This window comes from Arvicanthis niloticus, chromosome 14 (assembly GCF_011762505.2).
Source record: "Arvicanthis niloticus isolate mArvNil1 chromosome 14, mArvNil1.pat.X, whole genome shotgun sequence".
Lineage (NCBI taxonomy): Eukaryota > Metazoa > Chordata > Mammalia > Rodentia > Muridae > Arvicanthis > Arvicanthis niloticus.
Window position 1 is genome coordinate 26,597,004 of NC_047671.1, and position 21,286 is coordinate 26,618,289.

The following is a 21,286-nucleotide window of genomic DNA, read 5'->3' on the forward strand; positions in this document are numbered from 1 at the left end:
ATAGTGCCCATTCTGTGGGAAGAGACAGGCACAGCAACAGGATAAACAAAAGCTAGGGTGATTTTGATTGGTGTTGTTTTTGGAACAAGGTCTCACTACATAGGTCTGACTGGCCTGAAATTCACTAGGCAAACCAGGCTGGCTCTGAACTAATGAAGAGCTGCCTGTCTCTGCTTTCCAAGTGCTGAGATTAAAGATATGTGCACCATGGACAAACAAAACCTAGTCTGTTTACAAATAACACAGAAAAAGAACAGAAGGGTAAAAAAAAAATCAGGGATCTTAGTCTACAAAATAAAGCCTAGCCAGTGTGCATAACTTGACATAATCTCATTATTGCTTTGCTTCACGAAGATGTCAATTAATCTAGATTTAGTTGATTATTAAATCTAATTTACCCAATTATCTGGGCTACTAAATCAATTTAAAAGAAATGAACTGGTATTCTTAAGCCTGATCAGGGTAGCTACTGTGAAGGACACGGCCATGAGGGAATTTCTTAAGGGTGTTCCTGAACTAACAGTCTAGATTCCTGGCTGATTGCAGGCATCTCTGAGGATACAAAAAAGAAGACAGAGAAATAGCAGCTAGCGGACTTGAATGAAAAAAAAAAAAAAAGGAGGAGGACAGAACTGCCCCTAGGTATGGTGAAGGAGAAGGCTGGGTAAAAGGAAGAATACAGAAAGGTGCAGAGACAAAGAAATCTGGGAGAGTCCAGAGTATACATGGCTAGGCTGAGCCAGGTCATGAGAGGAAAGAAGGGGAGGAGAGCAGAAGAGGACCTACCGACCAAGAGGGTCAACCTAGGCCAAGAGACACACCCAGAGATGAAAAGGGTCAAAAAGGACTATGTAGCCAAAGTGGCTAGATTACACAAGGAAGAGCAGCTGGAAGAAGGGCAGCCCAGTCCCTGGGCTGGAGAGTTCCCGGTAGGGGCTGGTGTATGCAAGCCAGGAGGACTCTATAACAGGTAGGGACTGAGGGATGCTGAGAGAGCCTGGCAGTGGTATTGTCATCTTTGATATAATAGGCACCTCTGTTAGCCTTTCATCCTGAGATTGAGACCTACCAAACCTTCTCATCAAAAGTGCGGAAGAACTCCTGGAATATGAACCAGTCAAAGAGAGACAAGCTATTTAAGGAGTGAGTCTCCTCAGGAGGTCTCAAGTCCCAGGCAATTGTCTCTCCTATCTGAGACCTGTCAGGTCAAAAGGAAATTCAATTTCCCCCAAATTCCAAAAAGCATAAGGGAAAAAAAGTGGCTAAAATCTATGGTGTTTATTAGCATGCCAAAGTGCATGCTGGCCTCTAGGCTCCCTCAATAGCCCACACTTTTATATAATTCAAAGTCCATACTAGCTCCTTGGCCCTCCTTTCCTACCCTAAACCCTTCTAACTCATGGACTTATCTCCCCAGTTATCTCCCTTATAACCCTGCTATTTTGGCTCCACTTACTCCATTTGTCTTTCTCTCTCTGTCTCCCACCCCCTTCTCTCTATTCTTCTATTCTCTCCCTCTCTGTTCCACTTCCCCCTCTCTCTACTCTGCTCCTGCTTCTCTCATGGCCAGATCCAGTCTTCTGGCCAAGTTCAGTCTACTAATTTCTCTTTCTGCTCTAGACATTTCCAGATGCCTCAGGCTCCCATAAAAATTGGCTCTCTCCCATAGCTATAATAAAACATTTCCCTTTTAACCATATCACTTTGTGGCCATGCCATCAGTTTGTATATCATAGGCATTTGTGATATTTTGTATATGCTTGGCCCAGGAAGTGGCACTATTAGAAGGTGTGACCCAGTTAGAGTAAGCACATCACTAGACGTGGGCTTTACAACCTTCATCCTAGCTTCCTGGAAGCCAATAGTCTGCTAGCAGCCTTCAGATGAAGATGTAGAACTCTCAGTTCCTCCTGAGCCATGCCTGCCTGGATGCTGCCATGTCCCTGCCTTGATGATAATGTACTGAACCTCTGAACCTATAAGCCAACCCCAATTAAATATTGTCCTTATAAGAGTTGTCTTGGTCATTGTGTCTGTTCACAGAAGTAAAACCTCAACTACAACAGCATTCCTTCTCAAAGCGGGCTATTTGTATTGCTAGCCCAGGGAAACACAATATTATCTTGAAGGTCTCACTTAGCACAATATCAAAAGCAAAGACTTAGTAACTCATAGTCATAATAGTAGAGAACAAGACATAATAAGATAGATAGTCATAGCAGTAGTAGGAATTGTTGAAGCAAAATGAGTCATGGTAGTTTTAGGGCTTGGGATAATGCCAGCATCCATAAATACAACAGTGGTATGTCATAGCATGGTATTTAGAGGTCTGGGCTCTGTATTCAAACCTAGTCATTTTGTATAGCTTCATAAAATACAAGTAAGTAAGAGCATTTTTTTCCCACAATGCTGTTATATGGAATAAACAAGAAAACACTTGTGAAAGACTAATACAGATCATGGTCTATCATGTCCTCAGTTCCTGTTAGTAATGGCAGAAGTAGGGGTGAGGTGCCAGCCCAGGCAAAAGAACCAATCCCATAAAGGGCTAAAAATAAAGGGCACAGTGACCTTGTCACCTGAGGTCCCAAATGCCAACAAATAATTCTACAGGAGAGGCATTTCAGTTTCAACCAGAGAACTCATGTTCTGTTCGTGCATCCATCATGTTCATTCTTCAGCTTTAGAATGCATGGTTACAATGGAGATTCAGTGTGTGCATGGTGGTGGTAGTCATTGGCATTAGCAGCCTGTAGGTACAATATGAGACATTGCCTAAAGGGTTGAGAGGTGAAATACCCCCCCCCCCTTTTTTTTTTTAATCTTAGTTAAGGTCCTTTCACATTCTAACATGCCAGGCCCTGAGTCTACTTCTGGGTATACGACACCAGGCAAGGTGCCTACTACTGGGCATAGAAGTTCAGCAGGGGAAATATACATGTTAAATAAATAACTACAAACAACTTTGACAATTACAACTGGTATCTGGAGCTTACACAGAGCTCTGAGGTGACAAGTGAGTTCATATTGAGTATGGGTAGGAGGGTAGCCCTAGAAGGAAGATGGCCAGTCATCAGACTGCTAGAGGAATGGTGGAGAGAGACAGGGATGTAAGCAGAGTCAGAAATGAGACGATGAAGCATAACTAAGCAGAGACAGGAAGAGTGCAAAGCAAGTGGTAGAGTTAAGCTTATGTAATTTTAGGTGGGAAAAAGGAGCTAAATTAAGCCTGTCTAAAAAGGTTACTACTTTTCCCCCCACAGAGTAAAATCTCATCAGTTCAACATAATTGGATAGAAGCATGTCAAAATTAATCAAATATGAATTACAGATATTTAAAAAATATGACTAAGTGCTTAGATTTTTTGAATAGATCAGATATGTTAAATAACTTTTCACTTCCCTACTTTTAGTTTGCAGCCTCAGTGTTCCAGCAACAACTAAAGTAAGGCTCATCTTCGTAAATACTAACTTATTTTCTTACATAATGTAATCACATCATTTCCCTCTTCTCTTCTCTTCTCTTCTCTTCTCTTCTCTTCTCTTCTCGTCTCGTCTCGTCTCGTCTCGTCTCGTCTCTTCTCTTCTCTTCTCTTCTCTCCATTCAAACCCTCCAGGTACCCTATTCCTTGCTCGCTTTGAAATTTGTGGCTACTTTTTCAAGTGTGTGTGTGTGTGTGTGTGTGTGTTTCTAAAGTTTGTGGATCATTGCAAAAGAGGGTATAAAGAGGTTGTAAGAGCCCAAAAAATAGGAAGTTGGCTGTCAAATTGTGTCTCCTAGAAATGCAAGGAGCTACCCTCTTGAAGTCTAACCAATATTTCAGCCTAAACAGTAGCTGAACAAGGAGGATACTAACGGAAATGCTACTGTGGACCTGGGGGTGGGCAACAAGGCTTCAGCCCTAGACAAAGAACTGCAGGTAACTAGGAATGCTCCCCAAAGGGGGAGACATAGTCCTCCCCTGGAAAGAGTACACCAAGGAGTTATCCAACACCAATATCTTCAGCTATGAAAACATGAACAGAGAGTGAGCACCTTAAAAATAATTTTTTCTGAAGTGGATTAATCTTTCTTTTTTCTGCTTTTACTCACACCCGTGTGCTTAGGTTAAGGAGCCTTTTCTGTGATTCAGACTGATTATCCAGAGAAGTGGGCTAAACACCCTATAAAATCTTTCATGTAAATAAGACTGATTAAATGCCATTCTTCTTTCTCAAACTAACTGATCCAACCCATCTACAATATCAGCACAGAATGTAACAGAATGTAACATGTCTTCTATTAAAGAAGCTGAAGTCAAAGGTGCCGGGGGGAGGGGGGGGGAAACAGCACCAATGTGGATGGAGAAGGTGGGTGTCTTCTTTCTTCTCCCCTTCTCGGTTCTTCTTGAGGCAGCCAAGGGGGATGATGGAAGAGTGGGGGGTGGGGAGTAAGACTTGGTCTTAAGATATATTTAGGGTTGCTGTATAATAAAGTTTACTTATCTACATTACTAAAGTTTACTTACTATGCTACTGTAGCTGACCTGCCATCTGCGACCCTGTGGCCAGAAACTGCAGTCTCTGGCACCCAGTACCCCAGCCCCCAAACAGCAAAGGATTAGGTAAATAGCCTTGTACTATCTTAAAAACTTCTTCTGAGGGTAAAAGACTGCTGGCTTAGGTGATTAACACCTGTAGCCTAACAGCAGAGGATTAGAAAAACAGCCTTTGTACTCTCTCAGCAGGAGCTGCTGGGCTGCTAGTCTGAGGTCTATGGAAGAAAAGACACTTAGAGACGTTGCTATAGAGTTTATTACTAAGTGTAAAAAGTTTCCTATGAAAGCTATCTAAGGGGAAAAGTGGAAAGGTCCTAAGTGGGGGGAAAGGAAAAAATTCTAAGAAAGGAAAAATTCTAAGGGAAAAAATTCTAGGCAGGGAAAAAGGAAAGGAAAGGACGAATGGCTCCTAAGGAACCTCTACATCTATGACTACTCTACGACTCTCCTATTACTCCCTTTGTCTTTGTCTTCAGTACTTATGCATCTTTCAGAGTACATCTTCACATGTTACAAAGTTCATCACAAGTTCACACCAAAAATCAAATCATAAATTGAAATAGAAGTTTACTACAAAGAATGTTTACATGCATATCCATCAGGAATAATTATCTGGCTAAACATCCATCACCTGTCTAGCTCCACAGGTTCACTGAAGGTTTAAAACTATAACTAAGAAATTAGTGAAGTTTTTGTATAGATAAACCCAGGCAATATTTTATCTTCTGTTCTAGCACCTATAATAAATTGTCAGTTCCCTTTTAGTGACCTTTGGTTAATTGTTTTATGACATCTTGGAATGTGCTCTGAGCAGGAGAAAGTCTGGTTACTATCTAAGGGACATTAACTGATGACACTTGGGAGACTGACAGAGTTCTCATTGCAGTTTTGACTATCAGAGAGGGACCTAATAGCAGTTCTGTTATAAAAAAGCTTAATAATCATTGATATAATTGTAGGAATTTTTATAGGATCATTATTAAGACTTAAGAAGTCATCTATTTGTCTATATAGCATCACTACAAAGCAGTACATCTTCGTGGATCTGCAGAAATCTGCTCCAAAGGGGTGTGTTGTAGCTTAGTGATTGTTACATATGTTTAATAATAATAATAATAATAATAATAATAATAATAGTAATAATAATAGAAAAAGCATATTAATAGCAGGAATCTTTCCTAAAATAAGTCCCTCATGGCCTTGCTGAATGAGGGCTCACTTGTTGCGGATTATATAGTAATCCAAGGCAAGTATTTCAGGATGATCACCTGCTAATTATTAGCTTGTCCCATTATGGCTCTTGACACAAAGGTCTGCTACCACTTTCAGGCTAGCCTGGGATACAATGTTAAGTCCTGTTATTTGTTTGCTGGTTTTTGAAACAGGACTTAATCATATATATATATATATATATATATATATATATATATATATATATGAATGAAAGCAACATGCTTCAAGTTACAAACAGAAATCAACCACAATTTTCCTGACTTTCTTAAGATTCCTGACTTTATTGGTTTGTAAAACTGTCAATATTGCAATGACACACTTTAGTTTAATCTCAGAATAAACTATCAAAACATTCCCCTTCAGGGTAGGGATATTCTCTGCTAAGAAATTAAGGTTTTTAAGCCCTTAATTATGGTAGCTTATCTAAAACACACAGTAAATCACTGCACTTTTTACACACACACACACACACACATACACACACACACAAATAAAAATCACTGTGATTTTATATATCTTTTCACACACTTTTTTTGGAAGTAATTGTAAAAATGAGCAAAGGCGGCAGTTATGAGAGGAGAGAGACTGGAACACGTCAGTTTCTGTTTTCACAGGAAGCACTTAGAAGGCTTACAATAACTACACACCTGTATCTATTATGCTCAACAGAACAATAAAGCAATCAAAGATGAGCACTTTGTATAAAAGTTTTTACAAGCACTGAAATGCATAAGGACATTACAAGCTAAAGAGGAGAGAGTGGGCAGATGAGAAAGGGGAAGGTTCCTTCTCAAGTTCTTTAGAAATGCAAATAGAAAATGGCTTAATCATCACTAGCTGGCTGATAGAGTGTTAATCACTTACCAGGCATTTATTAGGAGACCTGTTCCAGTTCCTTACTTGAAAAAAGGGGGCAAAGGGGATCTTAAACTGAACAAAACCCTATTTGTTAAATGCCAGTAGAACTGAGTATCAATGTGAAAACATACATCGTTGTAATACAGATCTGTAAGCTTAGAGATAGTTCTGACTACAGTTTCTCAAATTTAAGTGATCAAGTTAAAAGCCCATGGAGCAGGCCAGCAGATTAAAGACCCTCTGGCCACCTGCACACTGTATAGAACCTTAACTAGAGAACACTTCAAATGGCTTCTTTCAAACAAGAGGGAACCAAAACTACTTAGGAAAGTTGTCCCCAGTCCCCAATAGAGTTTTAATCACTTTGCAAAACCCCAGAAGCCAAACATATCTACTAGGCCTTTGGTTTTGGAAATTAGTACAAAATGCCAAATGGTAGACCTTCCCCAGAATAACACTGGTGAGCTGTGAAGCTCTAGAGATTATTTAGACTGAGTTCATGGGTCCCTGGAACCCATGTGGTGGAAAGAGAGAAACAGCTTCTACATATTGTCCTCTGACCTAAGCACATGGTTATGGGCACATGCACACACATGCACACACACACACATACATGCAATAACATCTCACAATGACTTTACACATCTATTGTATGACTTTACATATCCTTTTTCATCATCAAGCAAAGATAAGTGGAAATACTGCCTTTGCTCTTTTTAGGAATGTGGCTTTGATGAAAATGAAGATCCCTTTCAGACTGAGGTGCACCGTGTATAATTATGCAATATCTATTAATAAAGACCTTCCAGTATTTTCAGAAGTGAGTTTATACAAGTCACCTGCTTCACAGTATGACTAAATCACAGCAAGCTGTTCATATCAAATGTTCAAAGCATTAAGGGCAAACAATTTTTTTATTTTGCTTTTATTATCTGGGACCCTTTTTTCAGATTGAGCTATGGTTATGTAAAATTTGATCTAAATTTATACACACATTAGGAGATAGTTTGTCTTTTAATAATTGTAGGTAATCTGAAGTAAGCAGCAGTTTGGGAAGAAAATACTTGGATTTTAGTCTTGGGTAAACCACATGTATGACAGTTTGGTACATGTGGACAGTATATGCAATGACCAGAAAAGCTTACTTATAATCTCCTTTTCATTATTCTTTCACAATATTTTATTATTTTATAATAAATGTGCATCTATACCCATTTATGCACAAAGGTATAATAGCATTGAAACAGTGATGTTTCATGAGACACAGTGTGATACTTTAAGTTATATGTTTCTTGAATTTCATAATATCTCATTTTTACAAAGAAGAACAAAATAACCTAACTTGTCTATAACATATTGAACCATTTGATACAGGCGATACTTTAATCTTATTATGTACAGAGATGAGTTTTACTGGGTAAAAGATGAGGATAATATAGATATTGTAAAGTTTTTGGAAAAATTAGGCATTGCCTAGAGGCTCCTCCCCAAGCTCTTTGCAGCTATTGATTTATGGAAGGTCATAAGAAACTATCTAGGAACATATTACTGGAATATGGGATTCCAATTAAAGATTGACAAGAGCTAGCAGGCTCTTTCAAAAGAATCCAGGGAGAGGTAAGACACCAAGAGACCAGGAACCAGTTCTGCAGTCAAGTGAAAGGAGGATCAGAAGATGATTGTGAGTGGTGATTTGAAGTGATATGGATTTTTCTTATCTACAACACACCCCCATGCCCTGGACTCCGAGAACATCATGGAAGAAAAAGTAAAGGATTTTAAGAGCAAGAGAACCAGATGTCTGCTGTGAGATGGCATCTTTTTATTGGCAGTAAAGCTCAACCTATGGAATCTGAACACTATGGCTACCTAATCAAGACCCAAGTAATGACATCAGTTGGTATGTCAACATGGATGGAAGAAATCTCATAAAACCCCATTCTTAGATGAAGAGCCATGGGCAATTAATGACGACTGAGCAAGGTAAAACAGGTCTTTTTGAGGGATAAGCCCTCTACTTGGTTACGTGGGTACCAAGTAGTCAAGCTTAAAAGTATACACATATGAGGAACACTAAGTGGACTCAGTGGGATATATTTATGTATTTATTCATAAGTACGCAACAATGATGATTAAAGAAAAAGAGATCATGAATTTGAGATGGAATGGAAGAGATGCAAGGGGCTGGAGGAAGGGAAGGGGAGGGAGGCAATGATGTAAACACAGTATACATGGATGAAACTTTTTTTAAAAAAAAGTTTAAACTAATTTTCTGTTTTGCCAGAATTAAGGTACACCCTGACAAGCATAAAGCAACTGGCTATTCAGCAGCTACAGTTTAAAATGACCACACTGATGGCTTGACAAACTAAATAATCCATTCAGGGTCGTGCATCCAGTCACAGGGAAAGGCAAGACTTGAACCCATATGTGGGTTGTTTCTGTGAGCCACACGGCTCCTGCTGCTGTAGTACTCACTGGGTGTGGTGCTTAAGGAGAAGCATGTGAAACTATATAATGTTTCCTGTATGTGTTAATGGAAGGCTACAACCAATAAACTGACATGCACATTGTTGCCCAGTTGGTAACCTGTGATATGTCTTGTTTGAGGCCCCCTAGAACCCTATTAGGCACAAAGATATTCAACGAAGGGTAAGGTTCAGCTCAAATTCACTGTGTCCCTGATCTAATCAAAAGAATTAATGGGAAAATCACCACTTTGTCAGCTGGGCTGTAATGTTGAGTATGATTACCATTTACATCTCTAAAGCAACATAAAAATAACCCCTTTGAAGCCACACCCACTCACTTTTTCCTTATATGCTAATGAATTTCAGAGTTTCAGAGCCTGAGGAGAGACTTCCTGTAAAAACGTTCTCCAGCCTTAAGATTGCACCTGTTCCCAACTCCAATTGCCAGGTTACAAACACAAATTAACCCTGGTTCCAAAGTGACTCCATATTGCTAAGTCTCTAGGGAGGGCAATTTATATCTGTGAATTACTTCAAGACTCCGAAACAGCATTAAAAAATTCTACTTCATCCCCAGATTTTTGTCAAACTAAGATGTATTGCCACCAGTGCTAATAATCCAGCCCCAAATCAGCATGTCTACTGAAACAACTGTTACCCTTTTTCCTTTTGTAAGTTTGAATAATTTCAAGATATTCTTGTAGTTACACTAATACCTAAAGGAATGTCTTAAAGTAATGAACTGTAACTGAGCACATCAGGGCATTATGGCAACTGGGCAACTAATCCAAACTCACCACTTACCTTTGTTACAGTGTTTAATTAATGCTATACGTTGTATAAAGCAAGACATGTTTTATATCGAGATTATGTGTTTTATTTCTAAAGTGTTCAACTTTTGGTCTTCTTTCTCATTTTTTTAAAATCAGCCTATGAAGATGTGGATGCATTATCAAGAAAGTAAATGAAGACTCCCGGCCCGGAACACTGGTTCCTTCCGGTCTGGGCCAGAGCACTGAGCAGATCTTGGGTGGCATCTCTGCCCCCAACATCCAAGAACCCAGAGGAAGTGGGGATCCCAGGCGCTCGAACTCAGGCAGTATCTTAGGTAAGCAGACAGCAGGGCCCGCCCTAAACAGGGAGTAACTGGGAACCAAAAGGACCCAGGAAGTCTCTCCCGGCCCGGAACACTGGTTCCTTCCAGTCTGGGCCAGAGCACTGAGCAGATCTTGGGTGACAGCTCTGTTCCCAACCTCCAAGAACCCAGAGGAAGCAGGGATCCCAGGAGCTCTAACTTGGACAGTGTCTTAGAAACTAGTTCTCAGATCTGAGGCCTGGATCAGACCCCTGCCAGGTCTGCTGTTGTGTGGACCCCGGATTCCACCTGAGACATACTGGAAGGTCCACTCAATCCAGAGCCACAGAAGAACAAATGAACTCAGAGCTTCAGACAACATATCCTGAGATATTCTAGAGGAGACACTGCACCCAGAACAGCAGACACCTAGCTGGACTACTACCTTGGAGGCACCATATCCTGAGGCATCCTAGAGGTACCACTGTAATCAGTGCAGCTGGAAAAGATCACAGAGACATCTGGACCCCTAGGAGATCAGACACAAGCTAGATAACTAGAAAGACAGGCTTCAGTCAGAGACAGCAAGTACAGGCAGCACTAGAGTTAACCAGATGGCAAAAGGCAAGAGCAAGAATGTAAGCAACAGAAACCAAAATTACATGGCATCATCAGAACCCAGCTCCCCCATCAGAGCAAGCCCTGAACACCCCATCACACCAGAAAAGCAGGAATCAGAATTAAAATCACTTCTCATGATGATGATAGAGGGCTTTAAGAAAGACATAAATAACACTCTCAAAGAACTTAAGGAGAGCACTGGTAGGCAGATAGAAACCTTAAAGAGGAAACACAAAAATCCCTTAAGGAATTGCAAGAAAATGCAACCAAACTGGAAAAGGAATTAAACAGAACTATGCAGGATCTAAAAATGGAAGTAGAAACAATAAAGAAATCACAAAAGGACAATACCCTGGAGATAGAAAACCTAAAAAGATCAGGAGTCATAGACACAAGTATCACCAACAGAATACAAGAGATGGAAGAGAGAATCTCATGTGCAGAAGATACCATGGAAAACATTGACACAACTGTCAAAGAAAATGCAAAATACAAAAAGCTACTAACCCAAAATATACAAGAAATCCAAGACACAATGAGAAGGCCAAACCTAAGGATAATAGGTATAGATGAGGGGGAAGACTCCCAACTAAAAGGACCAGTAAATATCCTCAACAAAATTATAGAGGAAAACTTCCCTAACCTAAAGAAAGAGATGTCCATAAATATACAAGAAGCTTACAGAACTCCAAATAGTTTAGACCAGAAAAGAAATACTTCCTGCCACATAATAGTCAAAACATCAAATGTACAAAACAAAGAAAAAATACTAAAAGCAGTAAGGGAAAAAGGCAAAGTAACATATAAAGGCAGACCTATAAGAATTACACCAGACTTCTCACCAGAGACCATAAAAGCCAGAAGATCCTGGACCGATATCATACAGACCCTAAGAGAACAGAAATGCCAGCCCAGACTACTATACCCAGCAAAACTCTCAATCATTATTGATGGAGAAACCAAAATATTCCATGACAAATCCAAATTTACACAGTATCTCAACACAAATTCAGCACTTCAAAGAATAATTGGTGGAAAACTCCAACACAAGGAGGGAAACTACAACCTAGAAAAAGCAAGAAAGTAATCTTCCAAAAACCCCAAAAGAAGATAGTTACACAAACGTATCTCCACGGATGTTAGCCCAAAAGCTTGGATTAGCGAAGACTCAACCCACAGACCACATGAAGCTCATGAAGAAGGAAGACCAAGAGGGGATGCCTCAGTTCTACTTAGAATGAGAAACAAAAATGCTTAAGGGAGCAAATAGGGAAACAAAACATGTAACAGAAACTGAAGGAGGGGCCATCAGGAGACCATTCCACCTGGGTATTCACCCCATGTACAGCCACCTAATCTAAACACTGTTGTGGATGGCTGGAAGTGCATAATGTGAGGAACATGATATAGCTGTCTCCTTAGAGGTCAGCCAAAGACTGACACACTCAGAGGACAATGTTCACAATTAACCACTGATATGATCAGGGGTTTCCCAATGGAGAACTTAGTGAGAGGACTGAAGGAGCAGAAAGGGTTAGTGACCCCAGGTGGAAAGCAACAATACCAAACAACCAGAGCCCCCCAGGGTCTAAACTACCAGCCTTGGAACACATAGGGAGGGACACAAGACTCCAGAGGTATATGTAGGGGAGGATGGCCTTGTCGGACATAGGTGGGAGAGGAGTTTCTTGATCCCATAAAAAAATGAACACACAGTGGGGGGGGGGTGTGAGGGTGGGGAGGGGATAGTGAGGGGGGGGTAGGTGCAGTCACTGCCTCATAGAAGCATGAGGAGGGGGATGGGATAGGAGGTTTCTGGGTGGTGGGAGGAAGTAGGCTAAGGGGATAAAATCTGAAACGTAAATACTACAACCAATTTTAACAAGCGGGGAAAAACAAAGTCTTCAGAACCAACATCTTTAAAAAAAAAATGTCAGCCCCCTGGGGGTGGGAAATTTTTTTTTTTTTCTTGATACTAAAACTTGTTCTGAGAATTGTATATTGCAGAATACACAGCCTTGGTGTATCTACTCATCAAGCATACTGAGCAGACCTGCCCAAACCTCTGATGTCCTGGAATTCCATCTGGATTCAGTGAAGACACAGCATCAGAGGCTTATCAACTTACTCTTCCCCCCACCCCTCTTCTAAAATCTCAATGCCCTTAATCAGCTTGAAGAAGTTAAAGAAGAGTCAGCGCCCCTATTCCCTGAGCTTGGGGACTAATATGGTTAATAATGGTCTGTCTTTCTAGGAACAAGTAGTGGTTTTGTTGGAACAGGGGGGATTAGCTAGGACTTACTGCATAGCCATAACCTATTGGTAGAAATCTGTATAATTATTATCAAGATGAAGTTATAAATTCTTAAATGGTACAAAATTTACTTTGATCTCAAATTTAAGGTTTTCATTGGTACGAGCCTCTTATTAACATAAAAATGAGATGAATATTGATACGCTCATGGGCATTGTGCCTGTATAACACATTTAGGAATACAATGCCTAGACCCAGCCCTTTTTTAACTTTTTTAACTGATTTGGGACGGTTAACCTATGAGTTAAGGGACTATAGCAAATTCATGGCTTTGAGTTTATTGTTAGGGTGTTTTCCATATTTTATTTAGAAATAGCTGAGAGGAGTGAACAGACAACAGTCTAGGTTACCTTACATGGATAGTTGGTTTTCAAAACATCAGAAGTCCATAGAACTGATGCTACAAATATTTATATATTAATGTTCATATTGATTAGAGACCTGTCTGCTCCTGACAGCTTCCTGTTGTGGATTCTAAGAAGAAATTGAGCATCCTTGGAGTTATTCCAGTTGTGTGGTAACAGCCACTAGGCAAGAATTGCCTCTCTCCATCTACAGACAAATTACTGTCCAGAAAAGGACTTGCAGACTAGTCGACTGATTATATTTGCCTAGACAGAGTAATCAGTCCTTAATAATCCTGCATCACCAAGGTCTGTCAGATGATTCTGGGCCAGAAGGCTGAAGATTTGATGCTCCAACGTTCGGTAGTATAGGGGCTTTTCAGGTGTTCAGAGGTCTCTATAAATTGGCTAAGTTTTAGAAGCTATGCTTTGTGCTTCCCACAATTATAGTTAACTCAGTCATTCTGGATTTCTGACGGGGTTGAAAACTTATAGCTATTTACTGTAAGAGAAAAGATTTGAGTGGATGGTCATCAGCTGACATTCATCCTAAAGCCAGGTTCAGAACTAAATGTTTTAGTTAGGATAGATGACAGAGGTGCTGGTTAGTCAACAAAAGGATGGACGGGGTATTAGGACTATCTTGTACCTCACTGGTACAAATTGGCATAATTATGCTCTAATTGTATTTTGAGAGAAAAGTTTCATTTTAACAGGAAGGGTGATGTGTAGGAGGAGCTAAGGTAGGAGGAGTACTGAGAGGAAGAAAAGGAGTAAGAAGAGGAGAAGAAGAAGGAGAGGAGAAGCTAGGTGATGAAAGAGAGAAAGAGGGGGGAGACAGGGAGGCAGATATTCATGTATCTCCACCAGTCAAAGATAGTTGTTATATCTAGGTTGGTCAGTGGGTTACACCTCTGATTGAACAATTCCAAACTTATAACGCTTATGATTAACATTATTTTAAAACAATGTATAAATGCAAAAAGGAAAAGGGGGCATGGGATAGGGGCTTTCTAAGGGGGGGAATGGGGAAAGAGGATGGCATCTGAAATGTAAATAAAATATCTAATAAAAAATAAAAAAATTTAAAAAAACAAAAAATATAAATTTGATGATGAAATCAGACAAAAAGTCAATTAAAGTATTTTATGTCTCAAAAAAAAAAAAAAAAAAAAAAAGAAAGTAAATGAAGCCAAAGAGACTCAAAGGAGTTGGGAGATAAAACAAATGTTCATTAGAACCCAGACACCTCTACCCAGCCTTGCTTTTATTGAGTGTAAATTTGACTCTCAGGTTTTTAGAACCATAGTAAAAGAAGGGGATTGCTACCGTCTATTACTTTTAACTGTATAAGATGCTTTGTTGCTGGCTGATATGAAACATTAATAAGAGAATACAGAGCCATTTTGCAGAGAAGAAACAGAATCCCAGATGAGGATGCTCTTATTGAAGAAGGGAGAAACACCAGAGACTTCAGGGGCAGTAGAGAGGAAACTTCAGAGAGCCCAGCAGGCAAAAAGATGAATCCAGGGTGGCAAGAAGCTATCAAAACAAGGAAGCTAAATACAAAAGAAGGCTGCTCTTAAGCAGTCTGGGGTCGTTATCTTAAGGATTTCTTCTACCTACTCAATGCTGCCCTGAATCCCATACTTTCTGGAACTAAATATCCACAGGGAAGAGTCATCAAAAGCAGACACCTTTTGCCTGTAATAAGCAACAGGAAGAAAGAAATACAGATGTGGCTTGCTTTCAGGGTGACCTGAAGCAAAGAAAACCATGTATCAGTGGAAGTGTGTGCAGTTATACAAACAGTAATTTCAGGCTGAAGTTGGAAATTTTCTGGTGTCTGTAACAACTCAGTTGTGTCATGTGATGCTTTGCTGAAAACAGACACATGAGAAGGTGCCATGATTGATATTTTTAGAAAAAAAATATAAATTGAACCCCAGAAATAGTGAGAGGATGCTCTTGCAATTCTACAGCATGCAACACTTTGTTGGTCTTTGATGGTCTTTGTTGGCCTTCACTTCATAGACAGAAATGTGCCAAAGAGCTTCTCGTGGTGTTCCGGCTAATTCTGAACACTTCCACTGACTTGTGTTGAGTCAGGTGATGCCTTACTGTTTCTGCTGGCTCGTGCTGCTGCTACTGATTTGTGTTTGGTGTTTGCTATTGAACTGGACAGCTGGTATCCTGTCAAAGAAGAGTGGAAATTACCCCCAAAGAACTATACTTCTAAATAGGCCCACAATTCCTTTTCCCTATTAACCTTTTCCTCTAATTCTAGTCAGTGGGCTAAAAGGGAGTTTGAAGTGGTTAAAAACACTAAATAAAGTAGGTTTTGAAAAGTATAAGCCTATATCAGGTAATCTCTGAAGTGAAGGGCAAGTCTTTACAGATACATTGAGTGGCTTCCTGTCTTACAGAGAATGGGGAACCAGAGTTACACTCCCTAACAATAAAGAGACCTGGGAAGAACAGCTGTAAAATTAGAGATAACTACTTCCTTTTCCTCCATCCTTTCCCAGAAAGGAACATAACTGTCTACTCCAGAGTCCCCAAAAGAAACATAGGGGCCAAAACTCCTAGAATTCTGTGTCAGATTATTCAGAAGAATCTGTCAGCCTATCAGCTCACTGTGAAGCTTGTGAGACACTAGTTATAGAAAGAACTTATCTGAGCTCACTTTCTAACAGGTCCAGATTCACTGTGATGCTTCATCATGACTTGGGCTGCCCTACCATCCTTGTTTTCAGTGTAGGAGAAAGTGTTTGCATTGTGATTTGTAGCTCTACATGCAAGGTCCCATGTTCCTTTTCTTATTCTTCTTATACTGCAAAAAGGACATGGCCCACTGTGTACCTCACTATCAGGGTTCCTCTACCAATCCTGACATCTTTATCTATTTTTAAATGTGGCCTTCTAACATTTTGGTCTTAACTTTTTAAGCTTCACAATAGCTGGTCCCAAATTACCTCTGATTGTGTCTGCCAGGATTAGCTCCTGATGTGTCTAGCCAGGAACTCTGGCAGATACATAAATCATAAGGACCAAGCCATAGAAGCAAATTCAGTGAAGATACATAAACACAAAAGCTGAAATGGTCAATATAGTTTGACAAACTCTGTAAGACATTTTATTATAGTTCCAATTCAATCAAAGATTTCTTTTCCTCTTCATGTTTTGGGAGAGTTGATAAGAGTTCCTCAGTCTTACAGCCCATGAAAGTGAAAAATTATTTCTGAAATTTCCCCCAATATGGTTATTGTCTCACACTACTCTCTTCCTTCTGGGTGTCCATTACTAAATATTAATGTTTTGCAAACCATATTTCTGTTTTTACCCAGACAGGAATGTCATGTAGTCTATCTCTTTAAATTCATACACACACACACACACACACACACACACACACACACACCATATACTCATTAACAAAATAGTTATAGGATAGTAGAAGACAGAAAAGTTTATGACCCTGAGCATAGATTAAAAGAGGTAGTCCCTAGGATTACTTAAGTATTAAATAGAGTGATGGGAATCAACATTACAGCTCATGATGATTTCCTACGTCCAACAATGCAAACATTCAACACCCAATCTACAGCAAGTTAAAATGTCATTGAATGACTGTGTCCTGGGAGAGGTCAGCACACATACCACTGTGGTGTGTGTGTGTGTGTGTGTGTGTGTGTGTGTGTGTGTATGACATTAGTGAGCATATATGTATTCACAACATATACATATATATGCACATATATAACTAATCTTAATGTCTGTTATAGCTGCTAGATCATTGGTTGTTAAGTCCCTTCTTATTCAAGCCAAGTTACTTCCTCTCCTGGAAGACAGTCTTTCTCTTCTGACTTTCTGTCTTCCCTCATTGGTTTTTCTTTGTCTACAGAACAATTAAAAGAATCTCTCCCTTGGGCAAGGAACCTAGAGCTTTCAGTTCCTGCCTCATTATGTGTTTGCCTTCCATATGAAGACAGCAACTGAAAAGAAGACCCTCTAATCTCTTTTTTCAAAATGGTAAAATTTATGCTATCTAGCTAAACCTAGAATATTCTAGAATATCCTCATGAGTATAGAACTTATTAATATGTATTTCTGGATTTCATTTTTCTTTACATAAACTCACTTTCAAATCTGACTATATTTATATAAAAGGGAAATTTATTTCACTTGATAAGTGATAAAATAATATTACTCCTCATGATAATAAAAAGTTGCTGATATGCCACCTAAATTTGTTGAGAATTACTAACGACAAATGTATCACAATTTAGCAAATGTGAGCCAAGATATCCTTTTTTGTTGTTATGGACACTCAGAGGCTGTACTAAGGAGGAAATGAATAGAAAGTCCATGACATTTGCCTGTTACTAATATTGTGGATAGAGAGGGGGAGTGGGTGAGGATGAACATCTGTTGATAGGATCCAGTTAGAAAACGGACTGACAGAATGGTCCACAGACAACATTCTGGGGGTGATATCATCTTGAATCCCACACCAGTTTTCCACAGTATCCCAGGAGAACAGCTAATGATCGAGTAATCGAATCATATTTCACCATTGAAAGCTAGCACTGCCATAAATAAATGTCTAAAAGTTAGCAACGCAAGGGATCATAATGTCTAAATTATTATCCCCAGAGGTGCATTTTAACCAGCTAACCCCGTTTGATCCAATCTTTAGAATTTAAAGACTATTTAGCAACGTTGAACCATCAGAATTGCTCACTTTGGTTTTCTGGTTAACAAAATGAAAGCCAAGGTTCTCAATTCCACAGTGTTTTCTCTGCATAAATAATCTTACAAGCTTTGAGAGGAGAGTAAAACACATGTCAATAGGTTTTCAAATCTATGTGGAATGTTTCGGCTACACCAAGTTAGTTACTATTGGGTAAGTAACAAAATCTACAATGTCTTCTATTAAGAGTGTAAAATATTTTATTGATAAATAATGGCTTTTTGTATCTAGTGTACTAGAATGCAATGATATTTGAAATTTGCATTGTACATCGATGGCTACCTGATCAACTCTTTATTCAAAACTCATCACGTGCCAGGAATTCTGCATTGTACTGTGAGACACATTCTGTACCTCAGGGATCCTCGGGTGGGGTGATAGCATAACTTTGCCACCCAAAATCAGACCAAGCTAGCACGCCTATCAAGCCAGTGGTCATAGTTTTTTCATATCAAACCATCACACAGACCGATGATTAATACATAAAACACACTTTCCACAGGTCTCAACTGAAAAAAAAATCTCCTGTGATTTCACAGAGCATGTGACTTTAAGATGCCCTCCAACTACAGTTACTTGTAGATAATTCTGTTACAGACTACAAAGGCAGACCACTTAAACTTCCTTAAATACAACTTATTTTTGCACTGTTTGGTAAGGCCAGATAAATCAAAGCAAGCCTCTAGATAAACCTCCCATCCCCAAGGTTTACAGAAAATTACAAGAACAACAACTATGTAGGTTACTATAACTTCACTCAGTACAGAAACATCTGGTATACTATGACCATGATCTGATGCCCTGGCTGAAAACAAAAGTGGGCGAACTAGAACCTTCTAGACAAATCTACTTAGGATTTACATCTGAAGTTTCAATACAGATAGATAATCTTCAATCTCATTGCTTCTGTTCAAATGCCTAACTTTTATTATTGCAGAAACGAATATGTATCTTCAAGTGGGACCTATTGGTTCATACAGATAGAAACATTAACAGCTGGGTTTTTTTTTAATCATTTAAGCATAGTAATAAAGCACTAATAATCAAGCAGTATACCACACTCATGATTAAATATGCAACAGCTAAAAAAAAAAAAAAGTCCATTTTAGCTTTGCAATTCCACTACGACAGATTTGCAGAGGCCGTCTGTCACAAACTCCCACGTCCAGCAACACAAAGGATTCAGAAATGCAACCTACCTCACATTAGCATCAAGTTTGTCCATTACAGGAAATGGGCATGAGTACGTTGGATTTCAGTGCCCACAGGATCCTACAAGGAAAAGGAGATGTTAGGCGGGAAGGTAACACAGAAAAATAAAGGTCTGTCACAGGAAGAAAATGCCAAGTAAGGACTGCCTCCTACTAATTGGAATTTTCATTTGGTAGAACTATTGAATAACTAATAGTATATCAAAGAACTACTAGCACACTGAGGTTGATTGTGTGAGGCGTGTTTTGCTGAATGCCGCAGAAAACCTGCACTCCACTGATGATCTGATGCAAAAACATGCGGCTACTTTTCTTTACTCTATGTTAATCCACCTAGTTGTTTTCCTTCATTTTCTTTCTGTGGTCTGCCTTAAGACACTAGCTAGTGAAAATAGGTAACTATATTGCTAGAAATAAAATAGTAATGGCTTAATAGTGTTTTTTCAGGGTTTTTTGTTTTGTTTTGTTTTATATAAACAATACAAATTTAGTTGGGTATTTGAGAATCTAGAAAATACTTATTCTCTGCCCAGAAATAGAAAATGTGTACAAGCAGATTAAAAAAAAAAAAACATTTTCTAGGAAGTCCAGGAATTAAACTCTATGTATGTATGTGTGTATGTATGTATGTATGTATGTATGTATGTATTATGTATGTATCCATCTATCTACCTACCTATCTTTCTTTTTACCTGCCTGCCTGCCTGCCTGCCTGTCTAGCTTCTTACCTACCTATCTATCTCTGTATGTGAGTGCAGGCTCCACATGCATACATGTGGAGGCCAGAGGTTGATATTTTATAGCCCCCTCTATCACTCTGTACCTTGTTTCTTCGGAGTCTGTCTGTAATCTAGATGCTCACCGAGTCAGCTAGGTTGGCTAGCAAGAAAACATTTGGGATCCACCTGTCTCTGCCCTGGGCTTGGGCTTACAAACCAAAACTGGCCTTTACATGGGTGCCAGAGATCTAAACTCAGGTCCGCATGCTTGTGCAGCAAGCATTTCTAGTGACTGAGCATCTCCCTAGCTCCAGAGCCTAGGAATCTTGAACCTAGGAATTCAAGACTTTAAGGCTTATGCAGGGATTCTAGGCTAAGTAATCCTAGCATCCATTGAGAGAAAATTAAATTTCTGATTACTGGGAGTTCCTTTCATGTAGCCCTGCAGAAACCCTTATGTGTCTCTCTTCATGGTCCCTGACATCACTTAACTAAGTTGGCTCTGTTAACACCCTGTGCAAGATAATCTTTAAGGTTTGCATCCCGTTTCTTCCACTACATGTCAGTTAGAGGATTCAGGGGTGGAGCCCGGCTGCTTCTTCAAGTCTCCCTAAACAAGCTCCCTTTCCTCCCAGGCATCATCAGTCACTTCTGAAGAATTGGAGAGATTATAGGAGAACATCTCAGCATTAGCTTCCAGCTCTAGTAGTCTATAATTCTGGCTATGCTTTTTTTTAATTGAATCTTACCAAGCAAAGTCTCTAAGTTCATTAATCCAGATAAAAGAACCACGAAATTCAACCTGAGCCTTTAGATGCCTTGGTGAACATTCAGGAAGAAAATGCTCAACCATGACAGGAGCCACTCACAATAAGCCCCAAAGTGTACACCATAGCTTATCAGCCCATACACACATGACCTGGCTTCAGCATCTTTCAAATCTCAGCATGATCCATGCCCACATCTCACTGCCCACTTGCTCACAGTCATGCTATTTCTCTTGAACATCAAAAATAAATCCCAACCAAAGAGTAAACATGGAGGGACCCATGGCTCCGGCTGCATATGTGACAGAGAATGGCCTTGTTGAACATCAGGGGGAGGAATGGCCCTTGGTCCTGTGGGGGTTCGATGCCCCAGTGTAAGGGA

The 21,286-nt window shown here is 39.6% G+C and overlaps 1 protein-coding gene across 2 annotated transcripts in view; it reads right to left on the bottom strand.

Annotated features, from left to right (window-relative positions):
- Positions 1 to 21,286, bottom strand: part of Htr4 (5-hydroxytryptamine receptor 4) — a 176,477-nt gene that overhangs the window by 140,022 nt on the left and 15,169 nt on the right. For both annotated transcript variants that reach the window (XM_034518230.2, XM_034518229.2), the window contains exon 2: positions 19,407 to 19,479. In XM_034518230.2, the coding sequence (XP_034374121.1) occupies positions 19,407 to 19,432 (26 nt within the window). In that variant the 5' untranslated portion in view covers positions 19,433 to 19,479. The remainder of the gene's footprint in view (positions 1 to 19,406; positions 19,480 to 21,286) is intronic.